The following is an 18,433-nucleotide window of genomic DNA, read 5'->3' on the forward strand; positions in this document are numbered from 1 at the left end:
ATATTAATCAATAGTATACCAATCTGCGCTATGCTTAGTACCATAGCGTCACGATTATAGTGATATATTATATTTCTGTGCCTTGTTTGGTTTATATTTACTAGCAGAAAATGAGGGAAAATTGTTCAAGTACAATTGAGGAATGTAGAATTGGATCCCAATTGAAATCTAATTGCTCACTGAAGCACTTTATTAGGACTAGTGTGACATTAGAAAATTTGGTAAGTAGTACTTTAAATTTACTGTATCTTAAAATTCAAGCAACATGGCCTTTTTAACTGTGTGTATACCAATAGGATTGAGCCGTCAATACCAGTAGAAGAACAAGAGGAGAGAGCTCGAAGTAGTCAATTTGCACAAGGCCATATTCTCTGAAATTTTTTTTTAGAAACCATAAATAAATAATTTTTTTTTATCAAATTAACTTGATTGCTTTAGTTTTTATAAAATTATAAAAACTGAGATGTTATTTCGGTCCAAAGTTTCATAAGTTTTACATCAACAACTACATCATCGTTTTTCAAAATCTGTGAAAATAGTTCGGACCAAAATAACAATTCGGTATGAAAAAAGAACACACTTCGGATCAAAATAGCATCTCAATTCTTGTAATTTTTGTAAAAATCAAAACAATCAAGTTGATTTAGTAAATTCTTTTTTCTTCTTGTTTATGGTTTCTAAAAAAGTTCCTTATTGCTGTATGGTGTGGGTGGGTGGGGTGGGGGGTGTGTGTGTGTGTGCCTATATGCATATCTTTAATGCGGACTTTCATGTGGGCCAGATGAAGGATCCAGATCCCCTCAGGTATTTACCTGTTTACGGTTTGAGATTAAATCTGAGCCTGTTTGAGATTCGGGCTAACGCAGGAGCAGTATTACTGGGCTTTGAGATTCGTTCCAAGTTAAAAGGAACGGTCCGGATTCTAATTGTTTGTTCATTTCCCTCGACTCCTCGAGGAAGAGAGAGGCTTTCCCTGTCAGTTTCCCTTTTTGTTTTAAAAACATAATTCGAAATAAGGGAGGGAAAGTTACTGGAACTTCCCAATTACGTTTACTCCGACGTCTCTCTCTCTCTGGGCGCCCCTTTATAACACAGAGATCTCCTCCATCTTCTTCTTCATCTTCTCCAGATTTCATAAACCCAAACCCCAACCCCAACCCAGAGGAGACACAGAGACTTAGACATGGCCATGGATCCCAACAAAAACAACAACAGCAGCAACCAAAACAACCGGAACCGCCAGCTCACCCCTGGTGCCAGCAGCCGTGCCACTCATCTCTCACCTCCTGTCACCGGAGGACAGAGCATCTTTCTGTCAGTTCCATTCTCTCTCTCTGTATTTAATTTAATTTCCTTGCTCAAAATCAAAAGTCAACCTCCCTCTGTCTCGCCAAAACCTTTTCTTTCTAGTCTTCAGATTTCTTAATTCAATTACTTGGTCAGTCCTTTGCCTTGTAATATTACTAACTTTTTCCATTGGTTATTATTATTAGATTATCTAGGGATCTTCCCATGCTTCACAGGTGTTTTGAAGACATGATTCGGAGATGTGTAAGGACCTCTTTTATAATTGCACAATTTCATTTTAGTCTATGTTTGGTTAAGCTCAAATTTGATTGCACAATTTTGGGTACATTGGGGACAATTTTATCTGTTTGTACCAGTACTGTCCCTAGATTGTTACTCTCATGCCCGTCCCAGCTTTAACTTCTGAAATTCATACGAGTCTATTGAGGTTTACGTGATGCCAATTTTATTTTAATTTAACAGGTCAGAGAAGAGTTTCATAAAAAATATCACTACTTCAATTTACCTCCACGGTAAGCTATTATTTACTCTATCTCAAATTCTCAATGCCCAATTATGGCAGTCAAAGATTTTACTTGAATAAACTCTAATTTTGTGAAAATCACTTATTTACCTTTTCTGTTCCAATTTTGGAGTAAGTAGTTTATTGGTTTTCAAATGATATAAAATTACTACATGATTCAAGCTGTTTTTCTTTTTTGCTTCTGTCTCCTGTAATTAATTATAGATTTCAAATATCTCTTAAAGGCTGCTGCCAGATCCAAACATCCAAGCTCGGTACCGGCTACAGTTCATCAACAAGGTGAAAAGTCCCACCTTCACAACCGACCTAGTGAGAGACGATAATGGAGACCTCATAAAAGTAGAAATATACGACACGTACACTCGATCAAAAGTATCTCCTGGCAGTCTTCTCGCTTCTGCCAAAGTCAGAATCACTGTACTTGATGCTGAATTTTGGAAAAACAAAGGAGTAAATTGGAGAAGAAGTGAGTTTATTCAGAGCATGTTAAGGGAAAGGGAAGGAAAAGGGACAATTTTGACAGGTCCGGATCTTATTATTCGACTCGAAAATGGGGTTGGTACTTTTGGAAATATTGTCTTTAATGATAATTCAAAATGGACAAAGAGCGGATTTCAGCTAGGGGTTATGTTTGAGGGTGACGGAGAAGAGGGTTATTTGAATGGAGAAAGAGTTCGAGAGGGTGTGAGTGAATCTATTCGGGTAAAAGACCGTCGAGGGAAAGGTAAAGAATGATTTTCATTGTGTATTCATCATTATTCTTTATACTAGGGATGAAGTCACGCCGTGACTGGATACGACACAGCATGACATGTGTGCCAATCACGTGCCGTGACTCGCATGTCCCGTGCCATGACCATTCGCTTGATGTCACCATCCTTATGAAAATAGGCATGGCACGTTGTCACGTGTGATCAGAACCATTAGATCTTGATCTAATGGTAAGATTTGAATAAGCTTACTTAATTATGAAAAAAGTAGTTAAATGTGACCAAACTTGACAAGCAAAAATCATGAAAATAAAGATTTCAGTGCCACTACATTGATTTTAAGTTGGTATATGTTGATACTAGAGGGTAAATTAAATCCTTGTATTTTTTTATACTTGCTGATTTGATGCTGTTTATTCTGTAGCGATTCAAAAACCAGACCGGCTGGAGCTAAAACACGGAGTACAATGTCTCAAGAAAGTTGGAAAAGACCGTGCTTCTCTCCTTCAAAGCAATAACATCATAACAGTGGAGGACTTCCTCTGCCGATATTACAATAATGAACCTGCACTTCGTGAGGTTAGAATACTCGCCTGTAGTTTTTATGTTTACAAGTGCAAATCACAGAATGGTTAGAGCCAGTACCTATACATAATGGTACAATTTCAGTAGCATAGGTACAATAAGGTGAACGAGTTATATCTACTAGTCCATATTTGTTCTAGGCCTGACTAATACTGGTAGTGGTACTGAAAAGGTACATGCTGATGCGAATCTGGTGTCTACCGCAATATACTGGTATGGAAACCAGGATTAAAGATAGTGAACATTTTTTTCGTATTTGTTTTTTTAATAAATTTTGCTTTCTGATGTCATGGATGGCAATACTCATTTTCCTCTCTTCTCTCTTTCACAATCTTTTAGATACTTAATATGTCAGAATCTGACAAAGGCTGGAAGTCTATGGTTAAGCATGCAATGCAGTGTGCCATTGAATTTCAAGCTAAATACCCTTCCTTGAACAACAGTTGTCAGCCTCCACAGGTGCATTCATTATATCCTTATTTCATTTAGCAGATTTTTACCATCTTTTCTGTTGATTTGTTAACACATGAATGAGTGAACTTAGTTACTAGAGAAAAAAACGGTATTGACAACATAAAACCACACAATTAGCGCCAGGCCATTTATCAAATAGATCTTGATGCGAAGTTCTCCTACAAAGAATTTCCAGGGGTAATACCTAATGTATTTGCACAATACATTTTACATTTTTTTTAGAATTTTTTACTATTTTTTAGATAGGTTGAAAATCAAATGAAGATCAAGTTATTTTCTACCTGTCTAAAAAAATAGTAAAAATATTGTTCCACCATAATAAAACCTGAGACAGTGTGACACCCTGCACCCATAATGTAATATTTTTTTTATTCTTTCAGCTTGCGAACGTCGACAGAGGAAATATATTGAACGGGGACTCTGTGCAACTTACCAATGGTGGCGGTAAGTATTACACTTTCGTCCCTTCATCTAAAATTTATATAAACTGATTTTTCTACAACTATATATCAAATTTGTAATATGCTGATTCTCCATATACCGATTAGTAAATAAAATTTTGTGATTCTCTTGCAGGATCCCCTCAACTTGAAATTTCGAGTGATTTCAATTCAATAATGGAATATCTGTATGCAGATGCTGAATCAACTGCTGATTCCTTTATGCATCCATTGAGAAGTAACGATTTTGATGCCGGGGTTGGAGTGTGTTTCACTGGAAGCATGTCAAATAGTGTGCATGTGGGGCCACTGATACCGCGTAGTAAGAGGAAGATAAAGGTGTTTCTTAGGTCAGTCGCCTTCCTAGAGTTCCTAGCTATTCCAAGAAAGCGGGCCAGAATTGCGCCTCCCGCTAACCAAACAACACTGCTGGCTATTTAAACTCGAGATTCCATGTTAGTTCCTTCGTAAATAGTTTAATGACTAGTTTTTTTTTTTTTCTTTTGGGTTGTGTGCCATGTTGTAGTTTTATGTGGAAATGGTTGTCACTAAAATGAAGTTGTACAGATGCTTTACTAAAAAAGAAGCGCGCAGGGTGGGTGTGGGCAGAGTATTTTTTTTATTATTTATTTATTATTGGGAGAGGGGGATGGTGTTGTGCAAAAAAATTGGGTATTTTTGGTTGCATTGTCGTTTAGATGTCATTTACCCATGAATTATAATTGTATTTGATTCAGTTGAGCTTCTAAACTGTCTTTTGTTTGATTTATTATTGGGAGAGGGGGGTGGTGTTGTACAAAAAAACTCTTTTTATGTACCACAACAACACATAAGTTTGGGTCCGACGCTATCAGACTCAAAAGTGAGTCCGATGGATTCCCAGTCCATCCGATCTATCTTAAGATCCATACGTGTTGTTTTTATATTCGTGCAGATCTAACTTCTATGGATCTTAAAACAGACCAGACAGACTGAGAACTCATTTGACATTGGACCCAAATTGCTCCCTAAACTTTTTGAAAATTTGAGATAAACAAATTCCCTTCAAAAATTTGCAATAATAAAATAGTGTAGTAACTGGTAAGGATGCAGCCAAATGTGGCCCAAACTTTTAATTTCAAATTTTCGGACTGGCCCAGCAATTCAACCATAGACTTCCAGCCTTGGTCAGATTATGAAAGAAAGAAGATAGTGAAATGAGTATTACCATCGAATTGTTGCTAGAATTGTGCGAGAATTACTTCTAATAATTCTAGAATCACACGTGTGTGTTTATCCTTGATCCGTATGATGTTTGCATACATATAATAATAATAATAATAATAAGGTTGAAGTCTTATCTTTTGTTAATCATATTCAACCTTAAATTACGGAAATTACCTTCCAGTTTCCGGAAAAGTTATTATTTTATTTTGCCCTTTTGAGCATTTCTGGTGGTACGACTGTTTTCTCTAAGAGCCTGTTTGGATGTAATCCCGAAAATACTGTTCACGTGGGAAAAAAAAAATTTACTCAGATTGATTTTTTTTTTCTCACGTGAACAGTAAATTTTAGTTCAAACTTTTTCTATTTCCGTTCCTATTTCCATTCCCACTGTGCAGCCGAACAGGACCTAAATATTGTTGTTGTCTTCTTTTCTTTTCTTTAATTTCTTAAATATAATTATATATACAGTACATTTCTGAAGAAAGAAAAGTCTAGATAAAATTATAATAAATAATTGAGTAAATCGGATGTTTTAAGGCAATCATGAATGAAAAGAAGATTTGATGCAAACATGAGAATCCTCAAAATCTATCTTGAAGAAAAAAAGGCAAGACCGATAAAAAAAAAATACTAGTATTACACTATTACTTGACCATCATAGTTTGTGCGACACTGTATTTGTACCAATTAATAAAGAAGCAGCATTAATTAATCTAGTCCCGTTTCTCCCAAATTACAGTTTTTCACAACATATAGTACGTGACTATATGTGGAAAAACAAACCTTTTCACAAAATAATGTCGGATCCATATGTTGCATAATGCCCTCAGCATGTCGACATGTATTAAAAAATAAAAAAATAAAGCTAATTTAATGAGCTTTATTCCGTTATAAAACTGTCAAACCCTAACTTAACATCCTCACCTTCTCTGACTTATCCTCAGCAGTTGAATCCTACAAAACCCACAATGAAGCCACTTAACGCGGATGCGAGGGCCCGCCTCAGCTACCTGAGCGAGTCTCATGCTTGTAGCTACTCCACCAGCGGCAGTGAGCACGATTCACTTTCGTACCTCATACATGAATTTTTTGAGAACGAGTATGAGCTCGGCAAATCCACCTTGCATCCAAACTCTGACGATGATTCAGACTCTGATACCAAATCTGGCTCGGCTGATCGTGCAAGACAATCAGCAGACGAGATAAGGAAGCTTCTAAAACAAAGAAATAAGTGCGATCCATTTCGCCTACAACTTTACTCCAATGTAGAGGAAGCAGTGGAAGCACTTGCGCCATTCAAGCTGAACCGATCTTGTGTCAACCGTGCAGTTATGAGTCGATTAAGAGAGAAAGGTTATGATTCTGGTCTCTGCAAGGCAAGGTGGGAGGGATCAAAAGGTCTTTCTCCAGGCAATTACGAGTATATAGACGTGATGCAAATAGCCGTGGATGGGAAGAAGGAGAGATATATCGTTGATGTATATTTCACAGCTGAGTCTGAGGTGGCAGGTCCGACGGATGAGTACCAAACTGTGTTGTCTGCACTGCCGGAAATGGTGTTGGCACGACAGGAAGAGGTAATGTGAAGTTGTGAACTAATTAAAATAAACTTCAATAACCAGTTGTCTTTCTGGAACCAACTAAATGTTGTGTAATACAAAGTTAATTAAACCAAATTAACTAATTAAAGGTTATTGTTCTGCCTATTAGATGAGGCCAGTGTTGCGCATCTTGGCAGATGAGGCAAAACGGTCGTTGAAACATCGAGGTTTGAGTTTACCACCGTGGAGGAAGAAACAATTTCTTATTGCCAAGTGGCTTGGTCCCTACAGACGTACCACAAATCCTGTGCCAGCATCATTGGGATTAGCGCCAGCTGGATCCGACGTCAAGTGTCGTGCAGTTGGCTTTGCGGTGCCGCAATTGCACCGGCAATAATATGCATGATGCGATATCAGTACTGCATTCAAACGTTGCTGTATTTCATTCAGCCTTTGGGTCTATGATGATGCCATGCAACGGCTATATTGGTTTGATCTAGGGGTGGAAAAAAAAAGCTCGTACTTTGTGGATCGATCGTGACTTGTTTGTTAACAATTCGTTCGTTAGTAGACTGAGCTGTTGCCGAGTCAGCTCACCACTAACTCTGTATAGAATTAACAAGTTTGAGCTCCACTTATCTCACTTGTCAGTAGCTCGGTCCATGTATGAATTTGTAAATTTGGTATGCATGAAATTATTATGTGAATTATGTTTGTATGAATTTGGAAATTTGATATTTTGGTATGTATAAACACTACAGCAAAAGGGAGCATCGGCGATCGGTCTACCGATGCTGACGCCGGTCACTAATACTCAATTTCTCCAAAAACAAAAGAATTTCACTCAAAATCAAGCGACCGGCGCAAACACCTGTCGCTGAATTTTTTTTTTTTTTTTTTGATCGTTGAAATTTTTGGGTAAAAAAAATAAGGCGCAAGAACCCTTCTTCTCCGCTCACCAGAACCCCAAATCGATCGCCTCTGAAATTTCCACTCTGATCAGAACCCCCAACCCTTCTCCAAAATCGATCGGCTCTCTCTTCTCTGGCGCCTCTCCCTCCGGAAATTAATATGACTCATTGATGAGTTAGGCCAATTTTATTTAAATAAATTTAAGATTTGTCAGTTAATTACCACCATCTGGGGTGTACAAACGGACATATATATTTAAGGTCTTTGTCAATAATTTATCATTCATTCCTCCTAGTCCTACCAGATAAAAAGAGAGAAAAAAAAGAAGGAAAAACATTCGATTCAGTGACGGAGTCAGAATAAACTTGAATCTAAAAGTACTTGAAACATATAGCTAGATTGGCGAGACATGTTGTATGAGATTAGTGCTAAAGGAACAAAATATATTTTGAAAAAGTTATTGGTAATGTCTTTCCATATTTTGAAATTGTCCAGAGATACAAGTCAGTAAAATTTATTCAATTTTCTTACGTTGCAGATTGTACATAATTATTGTTTTAGTCAATAAAATTTTGGATAATCACTATATGTATATCCAACTCTTAATTAATTATGAGATTCATGGATAACATAATACTAGTATCGTACCTGTATGTTGCAACGGGAACATATTATAAGATTGAATATAATATAAAGAGACATTTTTGTTTGACACTTACACAAAATTAAGAAAAAATATATTTAAATGAAAATAAAAGACACAAATGAGAAAAAATAGATATTCAAATAATAAATAACAACAAAAGAGACAACAACAAATGAAAAAAAATTAAATACAATATGAAAAAAATTCTTGAAGTATCATTGCGATTTAATATCTAATTTCCTTCACAAGTAAGACAGATTATTAAACGATTTAGAGGATAAATAATATGTAATTAAACAAAATTGGGAAATATATGATTAAATGATTTAAATAAGAATTTTTTCTGCATATATATTCATATATGAAAGATATGATTGTTTCCATCAGCACAAGATCTGTTATTCATCTATTCACAAAAATACAGTAGTCCTAAATAAAATCCGAAAAGATATTATAGTTTTCATTTTCATTGTCGAAACTATGGAGCAAGAGGAGAAATGAAATGAAAGAAACAGAGAAATAAGGAAATAAGTTAATTGCAAGAATTGAAAATAGTTGTAAAGAGAAATAAAGAAACGAATCGATAGGGATTCATTCAATTTTAAAAGTGACAACTCATGTAGTAGTTCTTGTGGTGAGTTTGTTTTTAACTAAATTTAGACTTCTATACATAAAATAGATGTATTTAATAAAAAAAAGATATATTATGTGATTGAATAACCAATATTCAATTTGAAAGTTCATCTTTCAATCTTAGTCGTTGGTGGATCATGACAACTACGTGCATAATATAAGAATGGAGATACAAAATTATAATTTTATAAATTATGAAATAAAAATATTTAAAATGAGATTTGTCTTATAGAATAAATTAAATTATTTTCTCAGTTTGGAAAAAAAAAAAGTTGTTCAATTATCTTAATTTTCCAGATTACATTTATTCTTAAATTATTAAAATTCAGATTTGTGGAAAATAATGCGTGAGTCGGCGGGGGTGTGAAATTTCTTTAAATTCTGCGGATTATATGATACATAACAAAGGTTGAAATGTCTGAAGTCTGTTGATGCTGAAAGCGACTGGTAATTTCCTGAAAAGCAAATAGCATGTAGTATTTTTTTTGGAACTTTGCTACTATTAGTAAGGAACATTAGTTTAATTTTGAGTATAGTATGGGCTTACCACAACTACAAAGTGAGTCAAATAAGCTGAGATTAAGGATCCGAACTATAATTTTAGCTCATGATTATCACGAACTAGTTTAGAGCTGGTAGCTCATTGAATTTTATTGGACCACTATTATACAAATTAAAAAGTTAATAATAATAAAACCCATCAAACAAAACATAGTTTGCATCAAATATTTATTTCCAAAGATTGAGAATTATTCTTAATTCAAATGGAAGTAAACAAATCAACTATCATAAATTAAGTTTGCAACTAAATTCATACATACCAAAATATCAAATTCTCAAATTCATACAAATATTGTTCACATAATAAATTCATGCATACCGAATTCACAAATTCATACCTAGACCGAGCTGGCTAGCCATGCACCAGCTCACAAGTGAGATAGGTTCAGCTAAACTTGTTAATTCTATACCGAGCTAGTGATGAGCTGGCTCGGTAACAGCTCGCTCTATTAATGAACAAGTTGTTAGCAAACGAGTCACAATCGATTCACGAGCTACAAGCTTTTTTCGCCACCCCAAGATTGAACCAATCTAGCCGTTGGATGGCATCATCATAGACCCCTGCCAATACAGCAACATTTGAATGCAGTACTGATATCGCATCATGCATATTGTTGGCAGTGCAATTACGGCACCGCAAAGCCGACTACACGACACTTGACGTCGGATCCAGCTGGCACCATTCCCAATGATGGTGGCACAGGATTTGTGGTACGTCTGTGGGGACCGAGCCACTTGTCAATAAGAAATTGCTTCTTCCTCCACGGTGGCAAACTCAAACCCCGATGTTTCAACGACCGTTTTGCCTCATCTGCCAAGATGCCTAACACTGGCCTCATCTAATAGGCTGAAGAATAACCTTTAGTTAATTTGGTTTAATTATCTTTGTATTACACAACATTTAGTCGGCTCTAGAAAGCTTGGGCGAATCTAAAGCTTAGTCAAATGTGGCTAAGCTATTCTTATAATTTCAAAATTGAAATTATTATATGTATAAAATTTTAAATGATTTTATTTTTTAAACTTTTTATATAATCTAGCGACCCTCAATAAATAATAAATTTTTAGCTGTAGTATAGTGGTTAAAGCTCTATTTTGTAGTTAAGAGGTCTTGAGTTCAAGTATCACTCACTATAATTGTGCAACCGTCAAAAAATATAATTGTACATTTTAATTTTCAGCTACCTCTATTAAAATTTTCTAGTTTCGCACCTGCCAAAAAAACAACTGGTTATTGAATTTTATTTTAAGTTCACAACTTCACATTACCTCTTCCTATCGTGCCAACGCCATTCCGGCAGTGCAGACAACACAACTTCACATTACCTCACCCCGCACGAGTGGATCACGCCCGACAGCTGGCCCGGAGTCGTGGATTATTGGTGTAGCGACGCATTTGCTAATCGGAGTCAGCGAAACAAAATGGCTTCAGTTGGAGAAAGTTCAGGTGCCACGACGGGTTATGTGAACATGCTTGTTCACAAACAACACTTCGTAAGTTGTTTTTTTTATTAAATTTATCAATTTTCATTTCAATTGAATTGAACTAACCTTAATAATTTTTTTTTTAATTGAAATTGTCTTTCAAATTCTTAAAAGGAGAAGGAACACTAGCGTGCTAGATGGTCCGATGAGCTGTTCCAGCCGACCCATACGAGGAAGAAGACGGGACAATTTATTTCCGCCAAGGCTGAAAAGGCACAGGTAATAGAACATAAGAATCGTTTTATAAAATTCATTCTTTATTGTACATAACATTATTGTTATATTTTACAAAATTTGCAGAAAAATTATGAGAGAGCTATGGTTCAGAAATATGTAGAGGACAAAAACACATGACCCCCTTATGACAACGCGGTATGGTACTCTTTGGCAATTGATGATCAGAATGCTAATAGTTCTCTCATAATTTTTCTGTAAATTTTGTAAAATATAACAATAATGTTTTCTAAAATTGTCTACATGGTCATACTATATATCAGGATTAAGTCATACTATATATCAGGATTAATAGAACAAATGTATAAAGGGCTATATAAAACCATAAGTCAAAAGATTTAAAAACTGAATCAAAAGAAAATATGAAAATTGAAAAGGTAACTCAAAAGCACATATGTGCCTTGCATTAGACGCCTGCTCAAACAGATGTGCCTATGTGCCAACCCTTAATTAACAGAATCATGTAAAAGGTTGGAACAAGGAAGGCTCAATTTGATAAATAACATGTGCATTGTTTGAATTAAACAAATTAATAGTAGAACCATGAAACTTCTAACAAATAATTTTACTAGAATACCACATCAACAAATAATAATTTTATTAGATTAGATAAATATACTTCATCCAACTATTTTTTATATTTTATATAAAATAAACATGAATGCATAATTGTTCCAAATTATTCGTATAAGTTACTGCTGACCTGTAGAAGTTAATGCATTAATATATATATTTTAAAGCCATCAGTAATAATCTAAGCGGAATGTAATTAATTAGCCAAATCAGCAATAGTACAACATGAATTAATGGCAATTCCAATTTATTACAACCTAGTATAATTTCTCTTGAGGACCGGTACATACAGTGACTTCATGAATTCAGTTACATTTAATGAAGCTAACTCCTGAATGTTAAGCAAATTAACATATAATAATTAATAAAAATAGTTAGTTGACTAAAAATAACTATTAAGCCAAGATTAGTGTTTTTTTGCTTGACTACCAACAGAATCAGTTTATCATTAGACCAGAAAGCTTAGTTTAATTAAACCTTGTGCTCTAGCTAGTCTCTTCTTTGACCAAGGTTGTCGTTTTAAGTCCAATTGAACGGTAAACTGAGACAAAAATATAAGTCCTACTTACATGCATTAAAGCTATTTATTTGACTAAAATTATAACTACCAAAACCTTAATGCGACATTGTGGTAAAATTATAACTACCAAAACTCACTGCTTTATACAATCCACAACAATAATAGTAAAAATTTATATAATGGTAAAAAAACAGTTACCTACAAACCAATCATCTTTCATTTGTTAAAATCTAACCACAATTGTACCTATTTATTACTCAAATAGTCAATATATCAAACATACCCTATTCCAATCTTGTTTCATAATCAGAAAACAAACCTGTATAGTAAGCTTAAGCTACAGTTGAGCTCTGTCCAATCCGTATCTGCTCCGAATTTATCCCTCAAAGCACCAACTTTAACAAAAAAAATTATAATCAAACTTTGTTGTCTCCTCTGTTGTATTGAAGAATTGAGGGTCAATTAGATCTAACTTTGTTGAATTGAGAATAAATTAAACTGCTAAGTCAAACTGCTAAGTAACTAGAGAAAGAAAGATAAGAGTTGTACCTTTGTCTAGCGTTTGGGCAGACTCGTCGATAGAGAGCAGAATTAAACCCGAGCAATAGAAACTGGTGGGAGGGGAGGAGATCAAAGTTGCCGAGAGAAGAGCGACAGCGATCAGCGTAGGCACCAAGAGGAAGAGAGAACCGGCGGCTGGAGCAGGAGGAAGAACGAGAGTGCGAGATGAGAATCGCGGAGAAGAGAATCGCGAAGAAGAGAACCGGTGGCTGAACCGACGACGATGGCTGAAAATTACTATTTTGCTGTGAACAGTAAAAAACAGTAAAAATTTCTGGACTATCGGATCAGTGATTTTCAAAATTGCTTAATAAATAGTAAAAAAATTTAAAAAAATGTAAAGTTTGGTTTCCAAGCACATTTCAACATGGAGATTATGTTGAGCGGTTTAGATCGGTCGTTTGGATTTTCAAAATAGAAATATAGTGTCATGGAGCACCAACTCATTTAACTCCATGGCTCACTGTAGCCCATCTCATATATATATAGAGTGACTAATGTGCATTTGTATGCATATAATCCGATATGCATACGGTCCAAATTTGAAATTTCAAAATTCAAAACGTCGATCCGAACCGTTCATCTTGTTCTCCATATTAATATGTGCTTGGAGACCAAATTTTACATTTTTCTGAATTTGTTTACTATTTATTAAGCCACTTTGAAAATTGTTGATCCAATGGTGGCTTAACAAAACAGTAAAATCAGCAGCCACCGTTGGATCAGCAATTTTCAAAGTGGCTTAATAAATAGTAAAAAAAAAAATATGAAAAATGTAAAATTTGGTCTCCAAGCACATATTAATATGGAGAACAAGATGAATGATTCGGATCAACGTTTTGAATTTTGAAATTTCAAATTTAAACCATATGCATATCGAACCATATGCATACGAATGCACATTAGTCACTCTCTCCCTCTCTCTCTATATATAAAAATATATATAAAAGGAGGGTCAGTAAGCAAATAATTATCTTAGCAATCGTCAATAACAAAATCTCAACTTAAATGAAACATTTTGAACATAACATATTTAGTGCTTAGTGCATGTAATTAACAACAAAATGACATGTACCAAAAACACACCACATCAACATAACTAACAACAAGATCAAAAGTCAGAATCTATGACATCCTTACTAGTAAATATTGCTTTCTGATGTCATACATAGATGGTAATACTCATTTCACGAGCAAAGCTAGGATGTGATGTGCTAACCAAGAGGATTTGGTGAGCACAACTCTAAAAGTATATTAAATCAATTTCAAATGAGGAATCCAAACTGTTAAAATTCATGTACTTCATGAATGAATCTTTTATAAGTTATTTTTATAAGTTATTTTCATATATATTCATTTTCATCATTTCTTTGACCGCTTGACTTTGTAGCAAATAAATTCGAAACTTTCAAAATTTTGTATGTACATACATTACTCATGAAGTACATAAATTTCAACACTTTGAATTCGTCGTTTGAAGCCGATTCGATATATTTTTAAAGTTGTACTTATCAAATCTTCTTGGTGAACAAACCACATCCTAACTTTGCTCCTCATTTCACTATCTTCTTTCTTTCATAATCGGACCAAGGCTGGAAGTCTATGGTTGAATTGCTGGGCCCGTCCGAAAATTTGAAATTAAAAGTTTGGGCCACATTGGGCTGCATCCTTACCAGTTACTACACTATTTTGTTATTGCAAATTTTTGAAGGAGATTTGTATATATCTCAGTTTTTACAAAAGTTTAGGGAACAATTTGGGTCCAACGTCCGATGAGTTCTCAGTCTGTCCTGTCCGATCCATTTTAAGATCCATACATAATTTGAAATGGATCGAATGGACTGAAAATCCATCGTATTCAATTTTGAATTTGATGGATGTCGGACCGAAATTTCTCTCAAAAGTTTAAGGGTACGTTACGGATTGTGAGATTATTATTTTTTTCTCTTTTTTTGTTTGCAAAAGCATTCAACTTATCGTATTTTTTGCACCTATGCATGCACATGATATAACATAATATGCAAGAGTCAGTGGCAGAACTAGAAAATTTAGATTGACGAGGTTGAACTTGACAATGTGAGATTCTACTCATTAGATTACAAACACACATTTAATATTTTAAGAGAAAAGTTGAACTATATAAAAATATAAGGAAACAAAATTTCAATATATATAATTGAAAAAATATAAAGCAATGACTAAATATCCTTTGGGTTGTATATATTAAGATCCGCTCTGTGCAGAGTTTATATATATGCTCTTGCCCTTATTACTATTTTGTAGAGTTCAGTGGCTAAGTACCACTCTGAGATAATGTTTCACGTTCATTTCAAGAGCAAGAAAGTTTAACAATGAACAATCACAGGAGGATATATTAAAGTCTCCCCTATGACACACAGAATTAGAGAATGGAGACATCCTCAAATAGACTAGGATACTGATTAGAGCCTGCTAACTAAGTACAAAATTTGAGAGAGACATGCTACCAGTCTAAATAAGCCATTCATCTACTTTAGGCCGATTGTAGTAGAGCTTACAATTTAATTGATCAGTCATCCAGAGACATGCAACCTTATCTGTGAAGGATGCCTAGCTAGATAGCTTTGGTTGTACCTGATACATGCATGGGGTATCTGTTGTATCATCTCTGATGAGGCAGCAGCATGTGGCTAACGTTTAGCATCGATAAATAGTCTTGCATCGCTGCAATTAAAGCCCTTCTCAATTACACTCAGTTCCAAGAGTCTAGTAGACCCTGAGTGGTCCATGAGATGCGTGCATGCCAACTATGTAACAATTATACAGGTAAGGGGAAAACATATCAATTATTATTGATCATGGTCTTTGTCAAAAAATTATCATTGATCATGGAGATTAATTTTGGGATGAACTTAATTACAATAAAAACGGCTTGACACTTGGTGTGCACATGATAAGGATCAACTGACTTTTATTTTATTTTATTTTTTTGTATTTATGTATGTTTTCTAAATAATTTAGAGTAAAATGTCATAGAGTAATTAAATTAATGTGTGTTTTTATCCTCATAATTTAGAGTATGAAAATTTTATATGATTAACTCTCAATATGTGTTTTTATCCTCATAATTTGAAAGTCGGGCTCCACCCCTAAGCATATACATAATACTTATTTATTTATTGTGTGTTGCTGACATTAAAAGTTTTTTTTAAGAGAATTGTTGCTGCCGCCTAACTCAACACCCATGATACTTGGTGCATATTGATCAATTAAATGTATCTTAATTTAATTTCTTCAAAAGATATAATTCCTCCATACATATTGACATTTTTTTTTTCTAATATTGTTATAGAAAATAATGTCTTGAATGCCTCTTTATTAAACAGAAATGGTGTTGCCTCCCCGGCTCAAGCTCCTACTCAACACCCTATGGCGTGCACGCCAGTCACCAACCATATCTCTATCTCTCCTTGGTCTCAATATCATCCAAGAACCGCACTGGTAAATGGACCAGTATTGGTGACAATTGTGATAAGGATAATTCCAGTACATCCAAATTTTATGTATACCTATTTGGAAATTATTATTATATTAAAAGATTATTCTTTTTAGTATTCTTAATTATTTATACAAGGCATGTATTAAATCTACTTCAAATAATTTAAAATGTTTAATGATGGAGTTTTAATTACTATATTTGACACAAATTTGATATACATCATATCTATATTAATTATTTTCAAATATATATACACATATACATATAGAGCCTGACTAAGCTCAAAACGTTTGTTTCTAGCCTTCAGAACAAACGATTCGGTTTTTTAATTTTCAAAGTCCAAACAGCCGATCCAAACCGTTAGATGTTTAATCTATATTAAAATGTGCTTGAAGACCAAATTTTATATTTTTTTATATTTTTTTTACTATTTATTACGATGGTTTGAAAATTATTGTTTTTATTAAAATTTTGCATCATTAAAAAACAACGATTTTCAAACCATCTTAATAAATAGTAAAAATAAAAAAAATGTAAAATTTGATCTCCAAGCACATTTTAATATAAATAAAACATCTAATGGTTCGGATCAGATGTTTGGACTTTGAAAATCAGAAAATCAAAGATTCCGAAGGCTAGGAACAAACATTTTGAGCTTAGCCAGTTTCTCTCCCTCTCTCTCTCTCTCTCTCTCTCTCTCTCTCTCTATATATATATATATATACACGAGGAGGGATCCAATTACATATTTTTTTGGTGACATCAGATTACACTCTATATTTTCGAAGTCCAAACAGTCGATCCAAACCATTCAACATGATAAATATGTTAAAATGTGTTTACAGGTCAAATTTATATATATCATAAGCATTGAAATTTACTATAGAAGTTGATTTTACATAATTAGAATTATGCTTGTGATAATATATATGAAGATTTGTGTACCCACAAGAGACACTTTTTGATGTTATTGATGTTGCCATAGAGTGCCAAACAAAATTTTCGTTGTCATCTTTATCCAAAACTTTCACTTTCTTGAAAATCCTCCCCAACTTCCTTCTTTCTACAGCCATTGCCCCAAATTTACATTTTGACAGTCCCAATTTTTCTTCTCGATTTTCACTTTATTGATCAGGAAATGATAACTGCAATCTATATATATATTCTGCATTTATTTCTGCACTTTAAATCTTATGCTTATACTTGATTATAGAAAATTTAAATATATATATTTTTTTTGTTTGGCAATGAAATAAATTAAATCACTACTATTGTCATTTGTTCTTTTTCATAAAAAAAATTGGGATTGGGTTTTTATCGCTGGCTCACCACGTCTTGTCACAACCTTCATTTATTCTGGTTTGAGATGGGCTGTGCAAAAACTATACTAGCGGAGTGTCATTTGTCAAACAACAAAATTTAAATATTGACCAAGTTAACTAGATAAATAAATGTTGAGCGTGGGTCCACTCCTGTCCTCTCCACACACTTAATTATTTGTTAACACATATATGATATATTATCTATTTGTTAAGTAAATAATTGTTAAATGTTTACAATTGTTATATAATCTCCATAAATGTATATAAGCAACAATAAATAAATAAATAAAATTAATATCTATATATTCTCAATCAATAGATTGATAATTGTGATCAACATATTAGTGAGTGCACAGTTGGATAGACATGACACGGCGCCTATAGATGTTTTCCTTAAATAGTAATATAATGCATCAAAGTACTTTTTGTTGACGGTATCGTCGCAGATACTTCCGTCGGTAATACCGATATGTTCAGAAATAACATGTTTTTGTCAGTGTATCCTCGACAATAGTATTTTTTACCCTCTCGAATATTGTTCTATTACTGTAGTATGCATTAATTATGAGACAAGGTCTTCTCTTATTTTTGCCAAAATTATTGTGAGACAAGATGCATGTATGTGGGGACTCATATTAACACCACTATTTTTTTTTATTAACACACAACAACTTTAAAATTTTCAATTGTATAGACAAACTTGTCCCTACTTATATTCTTA

At 34.0% G+C, this 18,433-nt stretch overlaps 2 protein-coding genes across 2 annotated transcripts; both read left to right on the forward strand.

Annotated features, from left to right (window-relative positions):
* The first annotated feature begins 1,131 nt into the window (after positions 1–1,131).
* On the forward strand, positions 1,132–3,631 carry LOC144575334 (calmodulin-binding protein 60 B-like). The gene is made up of 5 exons (XM_078325431.1): positions 1,132–1,314; positions 1,494–1,551; positions 1,771–1,820; positions 2,056–2,555; positions 2,966–3,631. The coding sequence occupies exons 1-5, from the start codon at positions 1,184–1,186 to the stop codon at positions 3,175–3,177; spliced, it is 951 nt and encodes a 316-aa protein (XP_078181557.1). The 5' UTR covers positions 1,132–1,183; the 3' UTR covers positions 3,178–3,631.
* Positions 3,632–6,214: 2,583 nt separating this feature from the next.
* LOC144575282 (uncharacterized) lies at positions 6,215–7,282 on the forward strand. The gene is made up of 2 exons (XM_078325377.1): positions 6,215–6,823; positions 6,957–7,282. Exons 1-2 carry the CDS (start codon positions 6,215–6,217, stop codon positions 7,182–7,184), a joined length of 837 nt encoding a protein of 278 aa, XP_078181503.1. The 3' UTR covers positions 7,185–7,282.
* The last annotated feature ends 11,151 nt before the right edge of the window (positions 7,283–18,433 follow it).

The sequence above is a fragment of the Carex rostrata genome, chromosome 24, assembly GCF_964058835.1.
Source record: "Carex rostrata chromosome 24, lpCarRost1.2, whole genome shotgun sequence".
NCBI lineage: Eukaryota > Viridiplantae > Streptophyta > Magnoliopsida > Poales > Cyperaceae > Carex > Carex rostrata.

What these genes read in the sequence shown, in the direction of transcription:
- LOC144575282 (XM_078325377.1), top strand. Translation starts at nt 6,215, where the DNA reads ATGAAGCCACTTAACGCGGATGCGAGGGCCCGCCTCAGCTACCTGAGC. An exon ending in TGTTGGCACGACAGGAAGAG is followed by an intron (nt 6,824 to 6,956) that starts GTAATGTGAAGT and finishes TCTGCCTATTAG; the next exon opens with ATGAGGCCAGTGTTGCGCAT.
- LOC144575334 (XM_078325431.1), top strand. Translation starts at nt 1,184, where the DNA reads ATGGCCATGGATCCCAACAAAAACAACAACAGCAGCAACCAAAACAAC. An exon ending in GGAGGACAGAGCATCTTTCT is followed by an intron (nt 1,315 to 1,493) that starts GTCAGTTCCATT and finishes TATTATTATTAG; the next exon opens with ATTATCTAGGGATCTTCCCA. An exon ending in TACTTCAATTTACCTCCACG is followed by an intron (nt 1,821 to 2,055) that starts GTAAGCTATTAT and finishes TATCTCTTAAAG; the next exon opens with GCTGCTGCCAGATCCAAACA.